The 17,299-nt window shown below is 36.5% G+C and overlaps 1 protein-coding gene across 1 annotated transcript in view; it reads right to left on the bottom strand.

Moving 5' to 3' along the window:
- Cngb3 (cyclic nucleotide gated channel subunit beta 3) overlaps nt 1-17,299 on the bottom strand; it is a 138,262-nt gene that overhangs the window by 32,547 nt on the left and 88,416 nt on the right. The window contains exons 12-13 of the mRNA XM_021728651.3: nt 15,613-15,772; nt 13,592-13,689 (exon numbers count right to left, since the gene is read on the bottom strand). Of these exons, the coding sequence (XP_021584326.2) occupies nt 13,592-13,689; nt 15,613-15,772 (258 nt within the window). The remainder of the gene's footprint in view (nt 1-13,591; nt 13,690-15,612; nt 15,773-17,299) is intronic.

The following is a 17,299-nucleotide window of genomic DNA, read 5'->3' as shown; positions in this document are numbered from 1 at the left end:
AAAAAGACCAAGGCCAGGAGGAATAACTTTTGTTAAAAAAAAGAAATTATAGTCCTTCAAACATATTAATTGTACCAATTAATGGATTTCACGGTGACATTTCCATTCACTTGTATGTTGGGTTTGGATTGAATTCACCCTCCCTCTTCCTGCCTGCCTCAGTCCCCCAGGAGTGGCGTAGCTGGGTCTTAGGATAAATCTATTTTAAGAGTTTTTGAGGAACTTCCATACTGATCTCCGTAGTGGCTGTACTAATTTACATTCTCACTAACAGAATATAAGGGTTTTGCTTCACATCCTTGTCAACATTTATTTATTTATTTATTTATTTTTTGGATAATTGCCATTCTGACTATAGAGAGGTAGAATCTTAATGAAGTTTGGATTTTGCATTTCCTTGACAGCTAAAAATGTTGAACATTTCCTCATGTGTTTCTAGGCCATTTACACTTCTTTTGCAAACTGTCTGTTCAGATCATTTGCCTCTGCATTAATTGGATTATTTGTTATTTGTTGTTACCTGTTTTTTGAGTTCTTTAGGTATTTTAGATATTAATCCTCTGTCAGATGAATAATTTGATTCCCACCTTTTCTATTTGTATCCCTCTTATTTCTTTCTCTTTAGACTGATGGCTCTGGCTAAAACTTTAAGTACTACAGCAAATAGATGTCTTACAAGCTATTATTTTTTGCTAAAGCAGATCAAAGACAATTTTTTTTCAAAAAAGTGTTTTTAGTAAAAAAGTAAAAAAGTTGTTTTTAGTAAAAATTCTCTAAATGACTCATTTGCCCAATTTCTTTATATGCTGTCATCATTTCAGAATTGTTTTATTTCAGAAATTAGCATTCTTATCAGTCAAAACTCACTTAGAAAAAAACGCAAACTTGCTTTTTAGATCTTCTCCACTAAGAAAAGTTAGCATCTTTAACATTTTAAAGAAAATCTATTAGAAATATGCTTTCAGGTTCTTAAACATATACAGTCATCCCTCCCTCAATGTCTGTGGTAATTGGTTCAAGGATCCCTTGTAGACACCATCTGTGGATGTCACAGTTCCTCATTAGGAAATGGCACAATGTTTGCATATAACTTACAGACATCTTTCTGTGTACTTTAAACTATTTCTAGGTTACTTATAATACCTAATGCAATGTAAATACTATGTAAGTAGTTCTTGCATTGTTTAGCAAATCATTGCAATCAAAAAGGATTGTATATGTTTTGTAGAAACACATTTTTCCCCTAATATTTTTGATCCAAGTTTGTTTGAATCTGCAGATGTAGAACCCACAGATAACAGAGATGACTATACATGTCTGAGATGTTATTGTAATCGAAATAGCTCATACCCATGGAGCAGATGTGCATTATAAATGATCAGAAATAGAAGATCTCAAAAAACCTACTTATATTTATTTTCATATTTGATTTTATTTGTAACTAAAATTTGTGGATAAAACTACTAAATGGAAAATTCCAGAAACAAACAATTCATAAATTTTAAATTGCCCATCATTCTGAGTAGTATAATGAAATCTTAGGCTCTCCAGCTCTGTCTGTCCCAGAACACGAATCAGCTCTTTGCCCAGCATATACCTGCTATATGTGCAACCCACCATGATTCTTTTAGGAGCATCTCAGCTATCGGATGGATTGACTGTTGTGGTGTCTCAGTGTTTCTGTTCAAGTTAATACTTATTGTAGTTAATAATGGCCCCAAAGTGCAAGACTAGTGATATAGGCCATTTGGTAATGCCAATAAGAAGCCATAAAACACTTCCTTTAAGTGAAAAGGTGAAAATTCTCAACTTAAGGAAAAAAAATTCATTGTATGCTGAGGTTACTGAGATATATGGTAAAAACAAATCTTTTATCCATGAAATTGTGAGTAAAAAAAAAAAACTCCTTCATGCTGGTTTGTTGTACCTCAAATTGAAAAAGTTACAGCTACTGTGTATGATAGGTGCTTAGATAAGATTGAAAAGGCATAATTATTGGTTTTATAGCATCCACCGGGGATCGTGGAGTGTATCCCTTATGGATAAAGAGGGTCTAAAAAATTGAAGAAATTGTCAATGTATAGGTAGATTAAATAATAAAATTTGAGTATACTGGCTAAAATATTTGTAGATGAGAATATTGTCAAGAGGTTAAAATAAATCAAATCTTTACATTGATATACCTAATGAAACTCAACGAAGTTGTCTGAATGTAATATATTCAATATTACAAAATCACAAAAATTACCACACAAAATACTTCCTGCTGTTTATGTTTATACAGATAAAAAATAAAATTATAAAAATAAGAATTAAAAAGACAACCTTAAAAATCATTTTAGTGGCTGCCTCTGGAGAGGGAGGATGGAAAGTGAATCTGGGGAGAACTGATGAGACTTCAATTTATTTTTTTTATTCCTTTAAAATTTTAATGGAAATGAAAATAAAAATTTCTCTTTCTCCATGGAGAAACACATTTCATTTTTTCTCTTCTGTCCTTCAGGCAAGCTCACTGGGAGAAAGGACTAATAAATGATACCAAATCAATGGAAAGTGTTAGACCAACTGAGGAGACAAGCCCTAAAATAGCTAAACACACAATTAGTGCTCTGCTCAGTAGGAACACACAGCACTTACCTCAATGGTTTTTAAGCTCATAGTTTGGATTTTCTGAGAGAAAAGCATTGAACTATTCTAAACATGGCTTTTTTGTTAACATAATTGGATAGAACATGGATAAATCATGCAAACTGAACATAGCAAATGTATGTAGTAAAAATTTGGAATTTGTTTTACTAATTAAGTGACTCTATCTCCTAACTATTGCTTTATTGAAAGGTGCCACTGGCTTCGGGCAGCTGTGCTTAAAGACTAAATCCTTCTCATCTGGATTTACGCTTAGTGAAATGAAGTTTGCATTATGATATTCTTCCATTTTATGATGTGTTAGAAAACTATTATCTTTTTCTTTTTTTCTCCACAAAAATCTTTATTTTCTTGATACACTTTGCCCCATTTGTAAATAATTAAAAAGAACTATATCTTGGGGTTGGGTGGGTTTTTTGTTTGTTTGTTTGTTTTGTTTTGATTTTCCTTTTGACTTAGCTGCATTTCTTTGATAGAAATCATTAGGAATTTTTCTGATTTGCAGAAAATCAGAGCACAGCCATTATTTTGCAAATGTCCTATTTTCTGTAAAGTAAGAGTACCAGTTTAGGCATCAACATTAACACATTATTGCATGATGTTTCCATTAAGTTTACTATTTTGCTAACTTAACCTGTTTACTTCTTGCAACCTCTGTATGGTGCTTGGCATTAAGGAATGCAATCTCATCAGTCCTGGTTTTTAGATGAAGGATCAAAGTCTCTTGGAGGTCCATTGACTTTCCAGAGTGTCAGAGGAAGTTTTTATTTACATCCTGAGTAACTTGAGATTAAGATGTTTGTATCATTCACTGCTGCATCCCCAGTGTCTCAGGAGGGCTTGGGACATGTAAAATACTAAATAAATATGGGCTGATGTATAGAATAATACTGTTAGAAATTATTTCATTTTGGACAATTAAAAACTGTGTGTTGCATACTTGAGTAAAGATTCCAAAGATTTGAATGGAGCTGGAGGAAATCCTGTTTTTATTCAAAACATAATCTATAGGTTAAGTAGTAGTTTCTGTACCTAGGAGATTCTTCTTTAATAATAACAAACTCTGAACACAACAGTAAAATTAGTAAAACTTACCTTTAGTCTTACCTATCTAGACATAGATAGGATTTATCTATGTCTAGGTTAATTTTTGCTTTCTTTAAAACAGAACTTAAGATATTATCAGCAATCTCACTGTGAATTTAAGTCACCCTCAAGTATATGCGATGGTCTTCAGGGCTTTTTCCAACTCAGCTTTGTTTATTGTAAAAGGAGTGCTTTGTTTTATCTTAAACTCTATTCCCCTCCAACAAGCAAATGTGGAGTTATGTGTCTAGGGCAAGGAATTCTGAATTCAATTGCTTTGTCACTGAGTATGCCAGTGATGCTACCAATTGGGAGCTGTCAAGAGCAGCAGAGTCTAAGGTGGTCAGTAATTTTCCAGGTACCACGATGTCATAGATTATCAATTTAGAGTTTTGAATAGTATTAGACCTAACTCTACACCCAATGTTTTTAGACATCAGAAGATATTTCCTTGAGAACTGACAATAATTTCATTTTCCCAGGAGCAGTACAGAGACAAAGTAGGAAGTCATAAACTTGATGGAAACCTGAGGATAAATCTAATCCATCCTGGAATGATCAAGTAAGGTCACATGAAGAACTTTATTTTACTTGTGTGGCAACTCTCTTGTTGACTGCATGTTTTCTTTCTCAGTTTGTAATAGTAATAACCATAACTTTCTATGTACTGGATACTAATAGCAGCACTTTCTATGTTTGAATCACTTAATAATCACGAAATAACTAAATTGTTATCTTATGCTTATTTAGAATTTCCTCACTATATTGGGAGGCCCTGAAGAGAAAAGACAGTATAGATTCAGTATAGATTCAGTGGTCCCCCGCCCCCCCCCACTGTTCAGCTCAGTCCCTTACACAGAGAAACTACTCAGGTTGTGAAGTTGAATGAAGTTCATCTAAGTTATAAGCTTCCTGTTCAAAATACTTTGAAAAGCCTAGCAATAATCTTTATTACTGATACCATCATGGTAAAAAATGACACTTGGTAAAAATGGTACATAGTTTCACTGTAATGGCTCTGATTTTAGGCCCTGGTGAGTAATGGGTGATGGCATTATCTTGGTAGGATATAACTGCTCAGGAAGGTGAGTGATAGAAATCATTTTCCTGTTCCCATTCTATTCTTGGCTCAGACTGTCATTCACATGCAAATGTTTCCTTTTCATCTTTCTACTGTAGAAGCTAGAGCTTTTCCAGGTACTGTTTGCACATAATAAAAAATGTTTCACAGGTTCCAGTAAGGCATGCTGTTTGGGATGGGTCTGAATTCTTAACAGAGCAGCAAAATAGACACATTGTACCTTCCAGACTGGTGGTAAGTACCAACATTCCAATTTTGGTTTATCTGGGACCCTGGTTTCCTTCTGTTGAGTGGGCTTGCCACCTGCCCACAACCCTGCAAGTATGCAATTTTAATCTTTAACCACGAGGTGGCGCAACAGAACTTTTATTAAATTTTCTCCTATTTCTGGTAATTTAGTGGCAGAGACAAAGTGTGATAAAATACATTTAAAAATCAAAATCAGAATAATAAGTCATCAGAAAGGAGGGAAAATTGCCCAATGTTATAGAAATGAATTGCTCCTTATTAGTTTAATACTTGCGCTGAGCCTCTGGAATGACATAAAATCTGCTTGGAGGAGAAGCCATTTTGTGAAAAATTAAAAAAAAATTATAATGTGGCTCTTCATCTTGAAGCTATTTGAAAACTCTGATCACCCTATGTTGAAGCAGCACACCTTACTAATTAACCACAACTGATTGAAGCAAAGCTTTAGTGAAAATTTGTGACTCTAATTCTACCTGCCTTGATTAAAGGGGAAAGAACACATGCGATTCAGGGTATTTTTTAGTGGAAGAATAGAAAGGTGTGTAGGAATTTAGATCTCTGTATGTGAATTTAGATCTCTACATGATTTGTCAAGTATAAGTCTATGAAAATGGCCAAAAAAGGCTCACTTTAGGCTGAATTTTTGACTCTTGTGAAGCCTCTTCTGGCTCCTCATTGCTTTAGTTTGGATCTGGATTTCCTCCCTAAGCTCCACATGTTAAGGGCTTGTTCCCAGCCTATGGAGCTATTGGGGAAGTTAAGTCACTGAGGGAATGCCCTTGTAGGGGACATTGGGATCCTGGCTCTTCCTTTCTCTGTCTTTTTGCTTCCTGGCCACCGTGAAGTGAATGGGTCTTCTCTACTACAAGGTTCTGGCAATGGTGTACTGTGCTGCCACAGGCCCAAAGCCACAGGGCCAGGAGACCATGGACTGTAACCTCTGGACCTACGAGCCCAAATAAACCTTTCCTCCTTCTAAGTTGATTATGTCAGGTATTTCATAGTAACAGAAGGCTGACTCATATACACATCTATCTTACCTGTTATCTAGATAGAGATGGTAGGGAACTGAAATGTAACATCAAACAGTGGTTAAATTCACAGACTGTGGTATAAGAAAACCTGTGATCAAACTAACTCTATGCTGTTGCATAGAGCTCAGTGACCTCAGTCAGGTAAGCTGTTTGCTTTCTCTGTAAAACAGGGATGGTAACAAAGCTTTTGTAAGAAGTATATTAACAACAAAAATAATTTTCTCATAGTTTTGGAGGCTAAAAGTCTAAGATCAAGGAGTGGGCAGGTCTAGATCCTCTCAGTTTGTAGATGGCTGCCTTCTCACAGTGTCCTCAAATGATCCATCAGCTGTATACACTTCTTTGGTGCCTCTTTGCATGTCCAAATTTCCTTCTCTTATGAGGATACCAGTCAAATTGCATAAAGACCCACCTAATGTCCTCATTTTAATCTTTAAAGATTTTATCTCCAAATGCAGTGATATTCTGAGGTACAAGGGGCTAGAGTTTCAACATTTTAAGTTTGGAGGAGGACACAATCCAGCCTATAACAAGAGTTTAGGTGAGAATCAACTGAAAGAATTAACTGAAAGAAGGTGATGAAGCAACTAGGCAGTGTGGTACACAGCATGCTCTCCACAAGCAGCAAGTATTATTCTTTTTGTGAAGACACATGCATTTATTTTAAACTTCAGGGTCAACAACAGTTGGCTTAATTTCATCCACACAGCTTTGACAGTACTCAGGGCATGTAGGAATTGGGTATATGAAGTGTAAGGTGACAGTTTTGTTGGAATTGAAGGATTATGGACAACATGAAGGACCTTCATGGAACATTGCCCTTAAGATAATTTATGATACTGTGTTATCATTGGTATCATTTACATTACTGTTGCCAAAGGGCATTGTGATACTCACTAATATAGAAAAAATTTTTTACAAGTCCGAAAGGAAAAACATCTAAGACCATTTGCACTGCCAGGATTAATTCAAATATAATGTAAAATTAAAGCAAGAGACTTAAGTCTTTTGTGAAACTGAAGCAGGTTTATTTCACTCAGTATCATTCTCTGGTGCTTACAAATTTCACAAGATCTGTATTCATTCTCAAATTTACAAAATGTAGGAAAGTTCTGAAAAATTTTGGCTGAAGGCTAAAGACAAACTACAACATCTCTTCGGGCATCCTAAAAGAGATATTTATGCATTTAAAAACTTTCAGTATCTTTTGTTAACTCTCTCCTGAAGAACAGAAGGATGTAAAGCCAGACTGCCAATCTCCAAACTTGGTGCTGGATCTGTTAGTCTCTCTGTCTCTTTTCCTGCCTGCCATTCGGAGATATGGAAGATTCTTTTTCAGGGAGAATTCAAGATATGGCTGACAGTCACCCTTCATTATATCCCTGGATATTCTGGTCTCTTCAATGCAGCACCACTTTTTCTTTGTAAAACAAATCTATCTTGTCAGTTTTCTCCTTTGACTATAGGAATTGGGCCCATGTTACACAGCCTGGCTTCAATTAATCTTTCTAGATTCCCTTTTGGTTAGCATCCCACACTCTAGCTCCCCAAGTCTTCTCTTTTAGTGAAGCGGTTTATATTTTTACACACGTGTGAGCCTCTAGACACCCTTACTTTCTCATTCCACAGGTTTCTAAGTGTCCTCTGTGCTCACATCTCTAATGTTCCCTCCTTTGTACACTTGGCTCCCTGGGTACAAAAGCAGCTCTCAGTGAATGAAGTGGATTGCTTCAGAAGCAATGCAAGGGTATTGAGACACAGGGTGTGGGATCACTATTCAACCTATTTCCTTCTTAAAAAGTAACCAATTTGTAAAAAAAATGCCATGAAACTAAGTTTGGAAAGATTCCTACTTATTTCCTACTTCACTTGACTTTAGGAAAAAACAAAACCAAACCAATTTCTTCCTTTGAGCAGAAATATAAATGGAAATGGGTGCTTTCATCTTTAATGGAAATGCCATGAAAGAATTTAAGTTTATATGCAATGTTAGCAAAATGTGAACATTTAACCATTTTTTTCTCAATCAGAGGCAGTGATTTGATGGAGTTTCAAATATATATGTAAGTGCAAAGGAGAAACTATTAGAAAAATTGGTAACTTCCCAAATTGGAGAAAATCCTATAAAAATTATTGGTATTTAAAGTCTTATTTTTCCTCTTTAGGAAAAAAGCAAAGTGTTATCACTTACTCTCAATTGATCTAGACATTAAGGTTTTGAGATTTTAGAGACATTAAGGTTTTAAATCTTACATTTTAAAACACTATCAATTTAATCTAGTGGTGTTCATACACTTTTGACCCCTATGCACAGTAAGACAATTTTGCTGGGTATGGTGGTGAACACTTATCATTTCAACTACTCAGAAAGCTGAGGCAGGGAGTTTGAGGTCAGGCTGGGCAATTTAACGAGACCCTGTCTCAAGATAAAAAATAAAAAGGGACAGGGATGTGACTCAGTGGTAGAGTGCCTAGCACATGCAAGTTCCTGGAGTTAATACCTAGTATTAAAAAAAGATATCTAAAAAAAAAAAACACCAAAAGACATACAATTTCATTGAACCTAGAAATACCTACCCTTTCTTAGCATGATGCATTCTGATACTTTCTCTTCCATTTTATATGCTGGTTGTGACCCATTAATTGGATTCATTAACCCCCAACAGATGATAAACTACAGTGTGAAAATCATTTATCTACAGGGACCTGATAACCAATGTAGAATCCCTTTCATAGGCTACCTGACAGAAGACCAGAAAACTCTTTCACGATGCTTCTACTTTTCCTGGAGCATCCATTGTGGGAGAGCTCCCCTCCGAAACTGGAAATTACTTTCCATAATCTTCAAGAATTGATACCAGTGCATCCTCTCTCCCTCCTGCACTCTCTGCCTCTCTAAGGCTTTTAGTAAGCCACTGCTGTGTGTCAGAAATTGCACTGTGTAGCAGATACAGAGACAGAACCAAACTTGGTTTTCCCAGGAAGTTTTACTCTACTTTAGGTGTCTGCACTTTAGGCGTTCACATGAGAAGGCCAAGGGTTGTATGTTTTCTCTCATATGTGGAAGCTGGAGAGGTAAAGGAAAAGAAAGGTGGTAAGGGGATCACATGAAAATCCAAGGAAGATCAGTAGAGGAAAGTGACCAGGGAGAGAGAGGAGAGGAGGAAAGGGAGAAATACTGGGGAGTGATATCGGCCAATCATTCTTATATTGACTACATGCACAAATATGTAACATCATATCCCACTGTTATGTCCAACTGTAATGTAACAGTAGAAATATGGGAGAAACTGGGGGCTGTGGCACATGCCTGTAATCCCAGCAGCTCCTGAGGCTGAGGCAGGAAGAATACAAGTTCAAAGTCAGGTTTAGCAAAAGCAAGGCACTAAGCAACTCAGTGAGACCCTGTCTCTAAATAAAATATAGAATACGGCTGGGGATGTGACTCAGTGGTTGAGTGCCCCTGAGTTCAATTCCTGGTTACCCACTCCCCCAGTAAAAAATAAATATGGAAGTAAAAAAGAAAAAAGGAGTATATAGCTGAGTACTAGTTTGCTAAACATTATAGAGAAAGTCTCATTTTTGTAAAAAACTTAAGTATCTAGAACTTCCACTGTCCTCGAATGGATTTTTTCCCACAGTTTCTTCATTATCTATACAATATTTTTGGAGGCCATTCTTCTTCCTTAAAAATGGAAGTATAATTTATATTCGGTGAAATATACACTCTAAAGGGACAGCTGGATCATTTTTGACAAAGGCATATACTTGTATACCTTAACTAGAAAGAAACAATACTCCCTCACCCCAAAATTTCTGTCCTACTTCTTCCTAATCAATATTCCCATTTCTACTACCCACTAGAAATAAACATTGATCTGATTTTTGCTATGGAAGAATAATTTTATAAGATCATTCTTTCATAATTTCTGTGGCCCAAAACTCAACCTCTACTCATACCCTTAGCCAAAGAGACTTAAATTCATCTGCATCCTTCTCAAAATTGGTTGTTGGCAATGTGATGTTAGTGCCGATGTAGTTGAAATAATCAGGAAAACCAATATGATGTCAAAATGTCAGAGAATCTCATACATAACTCTGTTGACTCATGGAATTTGAAGTCAAGTAAAACTCCTAGGTCTGAAATGAATTGTTATAAAACTATTGCTTCTTTTTATGCATTTGTAATATTGTAATTTGGACCTCAGTTTAGAATTTTACTTTTTTGCTGTTGCAGTTTAATATTGTTGGCTTTGCTCATAGTGTTAAGTATTCAGTTGATTTCAATTTTGTAATTAACACATTTTAAACTATTCCTTTCTACTTTGTGTCATCTGCCAATTTGAATATCACACCTTTTATATCTTCATCAAAATCTTGATGGAAATCTAGACGAGGATTTGATGAACAAGAGTCCTAGGATATTGACCCAATTCTGGTATCCTAGAGAGTCATCTGTTAACCTAACTTTGGGAGTAACTCTGCTTAACCATTCTGTGGTATAGTTTCTTTTTTGTTTTGTCTCCAGTGGTATGGTAGTGATTATATATTTTCAAGGCATATGCTTTTGTGTAGATTACATTTTCTTTTCTGTCTACATTCACTTTTTAAGTGATCACATTGAGTACCATAGCTTGAAAGACATCAAAATGCTGATAGGTCTAAATTTATTGTTCCAGTTTGGACTTCTATCATGAACTCAGAATAATAAATCAAACCGCCCACCTGACATTTCCATCTGGGACTCTTAACAGTCACCTCAAATGAACAAGTCTATCTTAGTCTGTTTGTGTTGCTATAACAAAATACCATATACTGTATAGTTGATAAATAATAGAACTTTGTCATAGTTTTGACAGCTGAGAAGTCCAATGTCAAGGTGTCAGCAGGCTTGTTGTCTGCTGAAGGCTGCTCTCTCTTCCATGGTGGAATTTGTCACTATGTCCTCCGGAGGGGAGAATGTGGTGCACTCATATGGCAGAAAAGCATACCTTTAACCTTGAGCCTTTTTTTTTTTTTTTTTTTTTTTTTGCCAAGGATTGAAACCAGGTGCACTTAACCGCTAAGTCACATCCCCAGCCATTTTTTTTTTTTTTGGGTGGGTGGGGAGGTACCCGAGATTGAACTCAGGGGCATTCAACCACTGAGCTACACCCCCAGCCCTATTTTGTATTTTATTTTTTGAACTCATATTTTTCCTGCCTCAGGCACTCGAGCTGCTGGGATTACAGGTTTGTGCCACCATGCCTGGCCCCCTATTTAGAGGCGGAGTCTCTTTGAGTTGCTAGAGCCTTGATAAGTTGCAAAAGCTGCCTTTGAACTCACGATCCTCTTGCCTCAGCCTCCCAAACTGCTGGGATTACAGGTCTGCACTGCCTTGCCTGATTTAACCTTGAGCCTTTTCATAAGGGTGCTAATCGCTTAAGGCACACTCCTTATGACTTCACCACCGCCTAAGGCCATATGACGTTTGGAAGACCGTTGCTCTGGGGATCGAATTTCAACAGAAATTTTGGAAAGGACATTATTCAAGCCCTAACAAGGTTGTTTTCTACCCACCTCAGCCTATACTTACTCTAAAATTTCCTATTTTGAAAGTAATATCTTTGTTCTTCCTGTTCCTTGGAGTCCCTCTGGGTCCTTTCTTGTTTCTAACTGTGTTTATACCAACCAACAGCAAGAACTGCAGGCTCTTTGGAACACAACTAATATTCCGGCCCCTTCTCAGTGATGAGTCTACTGCCCCAGGTCCCATCACTGTCATCTCTTCTGTAGGTAGTTACAATGACTTCCATTTGATCTCTTTGCCTTCCACACCTGCTTCTTGAGGTCTCCAGCCAGCAGGAAAATTGCCCTTTTGAAACTAGTGTCATACTATTTTCTGCTCAAGATCCTCAGTGCCTTGAAAGTCAGAGTACAGTCTATCCAAAATCTACAATGCAGCTCCCAGGCCCTCCATGAACTTGACCCCTTCCACATCCTCCCATTTAGTACTTCTCTCAGGCTTCTCTTGCTTTCCATCATCCTAACTTGGCTTTGGCTCTTCTGGCCTGCTTGCCTTGTTCCTAGCTTAGAGTTCCTCTTGTCCATTCTCCTGTGCTATTCCCCTGCCCGGGCCCTTTCTCTCCTTTCCATATCTGCATATGTCACTCCTTTGCCTCCTTCAGTCCTCTATTCAAATCCTCAAAAGCATTTCATCCCAGAAGCCTTTCCTGAGTAGTACCACCCTCATCTTCCTTAACCTGTTTAATTTTGTTCACAGCATTTTCACCTCCTCATGTAATATATTATTTTGCATTCTCTTTTTTTCTGAAATTTAATATATATATATAATTTATATATGTTTTCAACTGTTGTATGCCCACTGGCTAAAATGGTGACTAGAACAGAGTAGGAACTTAGTAAATATTTCTTGAATGAGCTAATTGAATAGATGAATCAGGGAATGCCACACACACAGATTTAAGTCTAAGGAGAAATAAATTTATATGTAGTATAATACATGAAGAAAGGAAACAACAATGGTGAGTGCCCCAGTCTGGCTGGGCACAAATAACCGTGAGGTCGAGTCACTTGTAGATTCAAGCAGGAACGAACTTTATTTTTGAACTCACTGCGAATGCCACCCACGTGACCCTTGAGGAACTCCCCACCGAGCTCAACCAACCCACGCCAACTCTCTAGGAACTCCGCGAGAACTCAAAAATAGCGGGCACCTGAGGCAGCAGGTGGCAAAATGCCAGGCACCATCTTGACCTGGCCGTGGCTCTCAACAGGTGAGGTGCTAAGCAACTCAGTGAGACCCTGTCTCTAAATAAAACACAAAATAGGCGAAGGATGTGGCTCAGTGATTGAGTGTCCTTGAGTTCAATCCCCCCCCCCACCAAAAACAAAACAAAAAAAAAAAAAAGAGAGAGAGAGAAATTAAGACAAAAATTCTTCTTCCTTTTTTTTTTCCTTTCTTGAAAAATAAAAGTCTTTAAATTTAAATTTAAATTTGGCCATTTAAAAAGTCTAAATCCAAAGCATTTGTAACAGGAAACTAGATTAGACATGATGCTCTGTCAGGCCAATCTAGGCCTTCAGGCTGACAAAATGTTTCATAAACAAAAATGTCTATTCTTAATGTTTAGTTTGCCCAAGGTTTAGAGCTAACCTGTAAAGGCCTGATTCTTATACATTTCCAAGGTATCTTCATAAGTGGAAGGAGGTGCACATACTCGCAAAGACAAAACTGTATAGTTATATTTAAATTAATGCAAGAAAAGTCTGAAGAACTCTTCTTCTTTGACACCAATTAGAAGAGAGAGGCTTCTAAAGAGTAAGTCGTCTGTTGGGGAGAGACCTGTAATTTATTTGACTCTCATAAATTCTCCAAGTTATTTTGACTTTGTTAAAGCATAAGGAAAAAAATCATAAATACCATTTAAAGCAAGAGCTTAGACATTGCAGGGAAACTGATACGGTACCTTTATATTAATTGTAAAGCACTTGCCTTGAATAATTCTACTTTGCTGATGATGCTGAAGTTCATATCAATGGCGAGGGATAACTGCATTGTACCCGGCAGCGTCTCAAGCAAATCAGACTCATCTTTGTAAAGATAAACACATTGACCCATTAAACAGAAAAGTTAATGAAAGTACAAGTAGAAAATTTAAAAAATAAAGAAAATAAAATGCAAAGTTTTATAGATAAATACATGTATCACATTCTATATTTTCATTATATCTATTGGACCTATATACCTAACACAACACGACTATTATGCTCATGGGAGGAAAGAGGTAGTTTACAATGGATGACATATTGAATAATCCCCAAACTTTGTGTTTGCTGAAATCGTAGATATGAAATTTAATGATCATGAGACAAAGGCTAGTGTACAAGCTGAGCTGGGAAAAGGATGAAGCTCTTGTTTTCTGCTTCTATTATTTGCAGGCTAATGTCTCAGGGATGGCAGATAATAATGAGCGCCAGGTGGTGTTTGAATGTGTACAGAGCTCTGTCATACCCATTATCGTATTTGACCCTTATGACAACTCTAAGGGTAAGTGTTCTCATTCCTACTTTGCAGAAAGAAGAAAAACAAAAAGAACTGAAATCCACAGAGGCTGTAAGTGACTTGCTGGATTGAGCATAATTAATAGGTAGGCTCAGCTGGGAATGGAAACTGAAGAAGAAATGTGCTAAGTGAGTAAATTCAAATTATTGTTATTTACTTGCTTATTAACTCAATAAAGAATGTGAATACATTATAGATTTTTCTACACACGAATTAGATAATGGGCCTTCAGGCTGACAAAATGTTTCATAAACAAAAATGTCTATTCTTAATGTTTAGTATGCCCAAGGTTTATGAGAACTGACTATTTTGATGTTTCTTTATATTTATTTAGAAAGAGAAAAATAGCTATATTATATCCCTATGTTGATGTCAGTATAGATTCTAAATCTGAATATCTTCTGCATAAAACATAGTTTCTAGTTTCTGAGGGCTGTTTGTATCTAGTTACCTCTGAAGTCAAGGCTCTGGATCAGTATCTGAAGCTGCTAAAAGGGACAATGGAAGAGACATTGCTCCTTCTCTTGCTTCTTTCCTACTTGAAATGCCCTCAGAAATATCTGTAGATGCTCAAGAGAAAGGCATGTTCCTGGTCACTCAGAAAGAGGTTCTAAACATGAGGCTCGACTCTCTTAAGAGTGGCAGAAAGGTGAAAAGTTCCTGCTCCCAATAACCAATGAGTCCTTTCTCCTCTTAGGCACATTTGTGATTTGGGAATCTCATTTTTGCACTGGAGTCAGTAGCTTTATTATTATATTTTTGACTTCTCAGTGGCATCAATTCTTATCTTTATAGAAAAACTAAAAATTGAATTTGATTATTGTCAATCACCATATTATCTTCATCTTATTTTATTACCCTTTAATATATATTATTTTAACTCCAGTATTATAGTATTATTAGTTGTCAATGTTAGTTATTAAGGGTCTCTTAGAAGGAACTGTGTGCTTGCCACAGGATAGGGATGACCTAAAAATTTGCTATTACCCTGAGTACTCTGCTCCCAGGAAAAAGGGTGCTATCACAGAAAAAGCCAGGGTTTGGAGAATAGAAACAGGTCTGAGTTCCAGTTGGCCACTTCTTCGCTGTGTCCTTGGCCAAATTTCTTGGTTAGTGCCTCTGCTGTTTCCCTGTCTCTTAAAAGGGCTTGATAACAATTTTCCTGATTTTCTTTTTTGGTGATATGAGGCAAAATGTGTAATTCTTAGCTTCCAGTAGGCACTGAATAAAATCCAAGCATTCTCTTTCAAGATTTGCCTTACCAACAAGATAGGGGTCCATATTTAAGAAAAGAAAAAAAAGATCCCATGACACTAAATTAATGCTTTAAAGATCGTTTAATTGCTTTTCAATCTTGTGTTTAAATCCAATTCATCTCTCCTTCTATCTTACCTAATTTTTATTATATGACAAGGTTTGCAGGAATTTAATCAGAAATTTGTCATGCTTACCTAGCATTCTTTGAGAGTCCCATGTATATTCAAACCAAGTCCTAACTCGAGTCTGCACAATTTGAGGAATGGAGTAAGTGTTCATGTAGGCAGTGGTGTTATCCATGCTGGCACGGAAGTTGTTTTGATTGGCTGTAGCTGCCCCGATTACATCTCTCATCTAAAACAACAAACATAGTCACTCCACACCCAGTAGAGGAACTGATGGAGTTACTAAAAGTCCAGTTGATTAAGTGTTCTTATACATTCTCTTCTGATGACCTGACTTGATTTGAAACACACTGATATTGGGTGCTAACTTCATCCATTTCCATAAAATATTGGGCAAATCACATCCTCTCTCTGACCAAAGAGGACAATAACAAGACCTGTCATCTTAACCATCCATGTGAGATTTTTGAGAGGATTCTATCACATAATGCATGTGACTGAATCAATAAATGGGATGGATTCAAATTAAAAAGCTTTTTCTCAGCAAAAGAAACAATAATGTGAGGAGAGAGCCTACAGATTGGGAGAAAATCTTTACCACATGCACTTCTGATAAAGCATTAATGTCTAGGATATATAAAGAACTGAAAAAACTTAACACCTTTCAAAAACAAAACAAAACAAAACAAAAAACAACCAAATAACCCAATCAATAAATGGGCTCAGGAACTGAACAGACACTTCATAGAAGGAGAAATACAATTGATCAACAAATATATGAAAAGTATTCAACATCTCTAGCAATTAGAGAAATGCAAATCAAAACTACTCTAAGATTTCATCTTACTCCTATCAGAATGGCAATCACCAAGAATACAGACAACAATAAATGTTGGCGAGGATGTGGTGAAAAAGGTACACTCATTCATTGCTGGTGGGATTGCAAATTGGTGCAACCACTATGGAAAGCATTATGGAGATTCCTCAGAAAATGGGGAATGGAATCTACCATTTGACCCAGCTATCCCACTCCTTGGTTTATACCCAAAGGACTTAAAATCAGCGTACTATAGTGACACAGTCACATCAATGTTTATAGCAGCTCAATTCACAATAGCTAGATTATGGAACCAACCTAAGTGTCCATCAATAGATGAATGTATAAAGAAAATGTGGTGTATATGTACTTAATGAAACATCAATCAGCTTTAAAGAAGAGTAAAATTATGGCATTTACCAGTAAATGGTTGGAGTTGGAGAATATCATGCTAAGTGAAATAAGCCAGTTCCGCAAAACCAAAGGCTGAATGTTTTCTCTAATATGCAAATGCTAATTCACAGTAAGGCATGGGGTTGGGGGGGTGAAGGGACTGGGGGGCACTATGGAAGAATAGTGTTACCTTAGATTAGGTAGAGGGAGGTGATGGGAGGGGAGCGAATGTGGGGATAGGAAATATAGTAGAATGAAACAGACATTATTACTGTATGTATATATGTGACTGCATGACCAATATGATTCTGCACATGTATAATCAGAAAAATGAGAAATTATATCCCAACTATGTATCAAAGTGCATAAATGCTTTCTACTGTCATGTATAACTAATTAAAACAAACAAAAAGAATCCTCTTTGTGTACTTGTATATTATAGCTATGAAATGTTAGTTGATATTTAAGAAATCATACAGCTTGTGTGTATACAAGGAACCTGCAATGGAAATTAGCAATTATCTGACAGAATGGCTAGTCCATTTG

Source organism: Ictidomys tridecemlineatus, chromosome 7 (genome assembly GCF_052094955.1).
Source record: "Ictidomys tridecemlineatus isolate mIctTri1 chromosome 7, mIctTri1.hap1, whole genome shotgun sequence".
Lineage (NCBI taxonomy): Eukaryota > Metazoa > Chordata > Mammalia > Rodentia > Sciuridae > Ictidomys > Ictidomys tridecemlineatus.
Note: the sequence above shows the minus strand (reverse complement) of the source record. Positions and strands in the feature narration are given on the sequence as shown.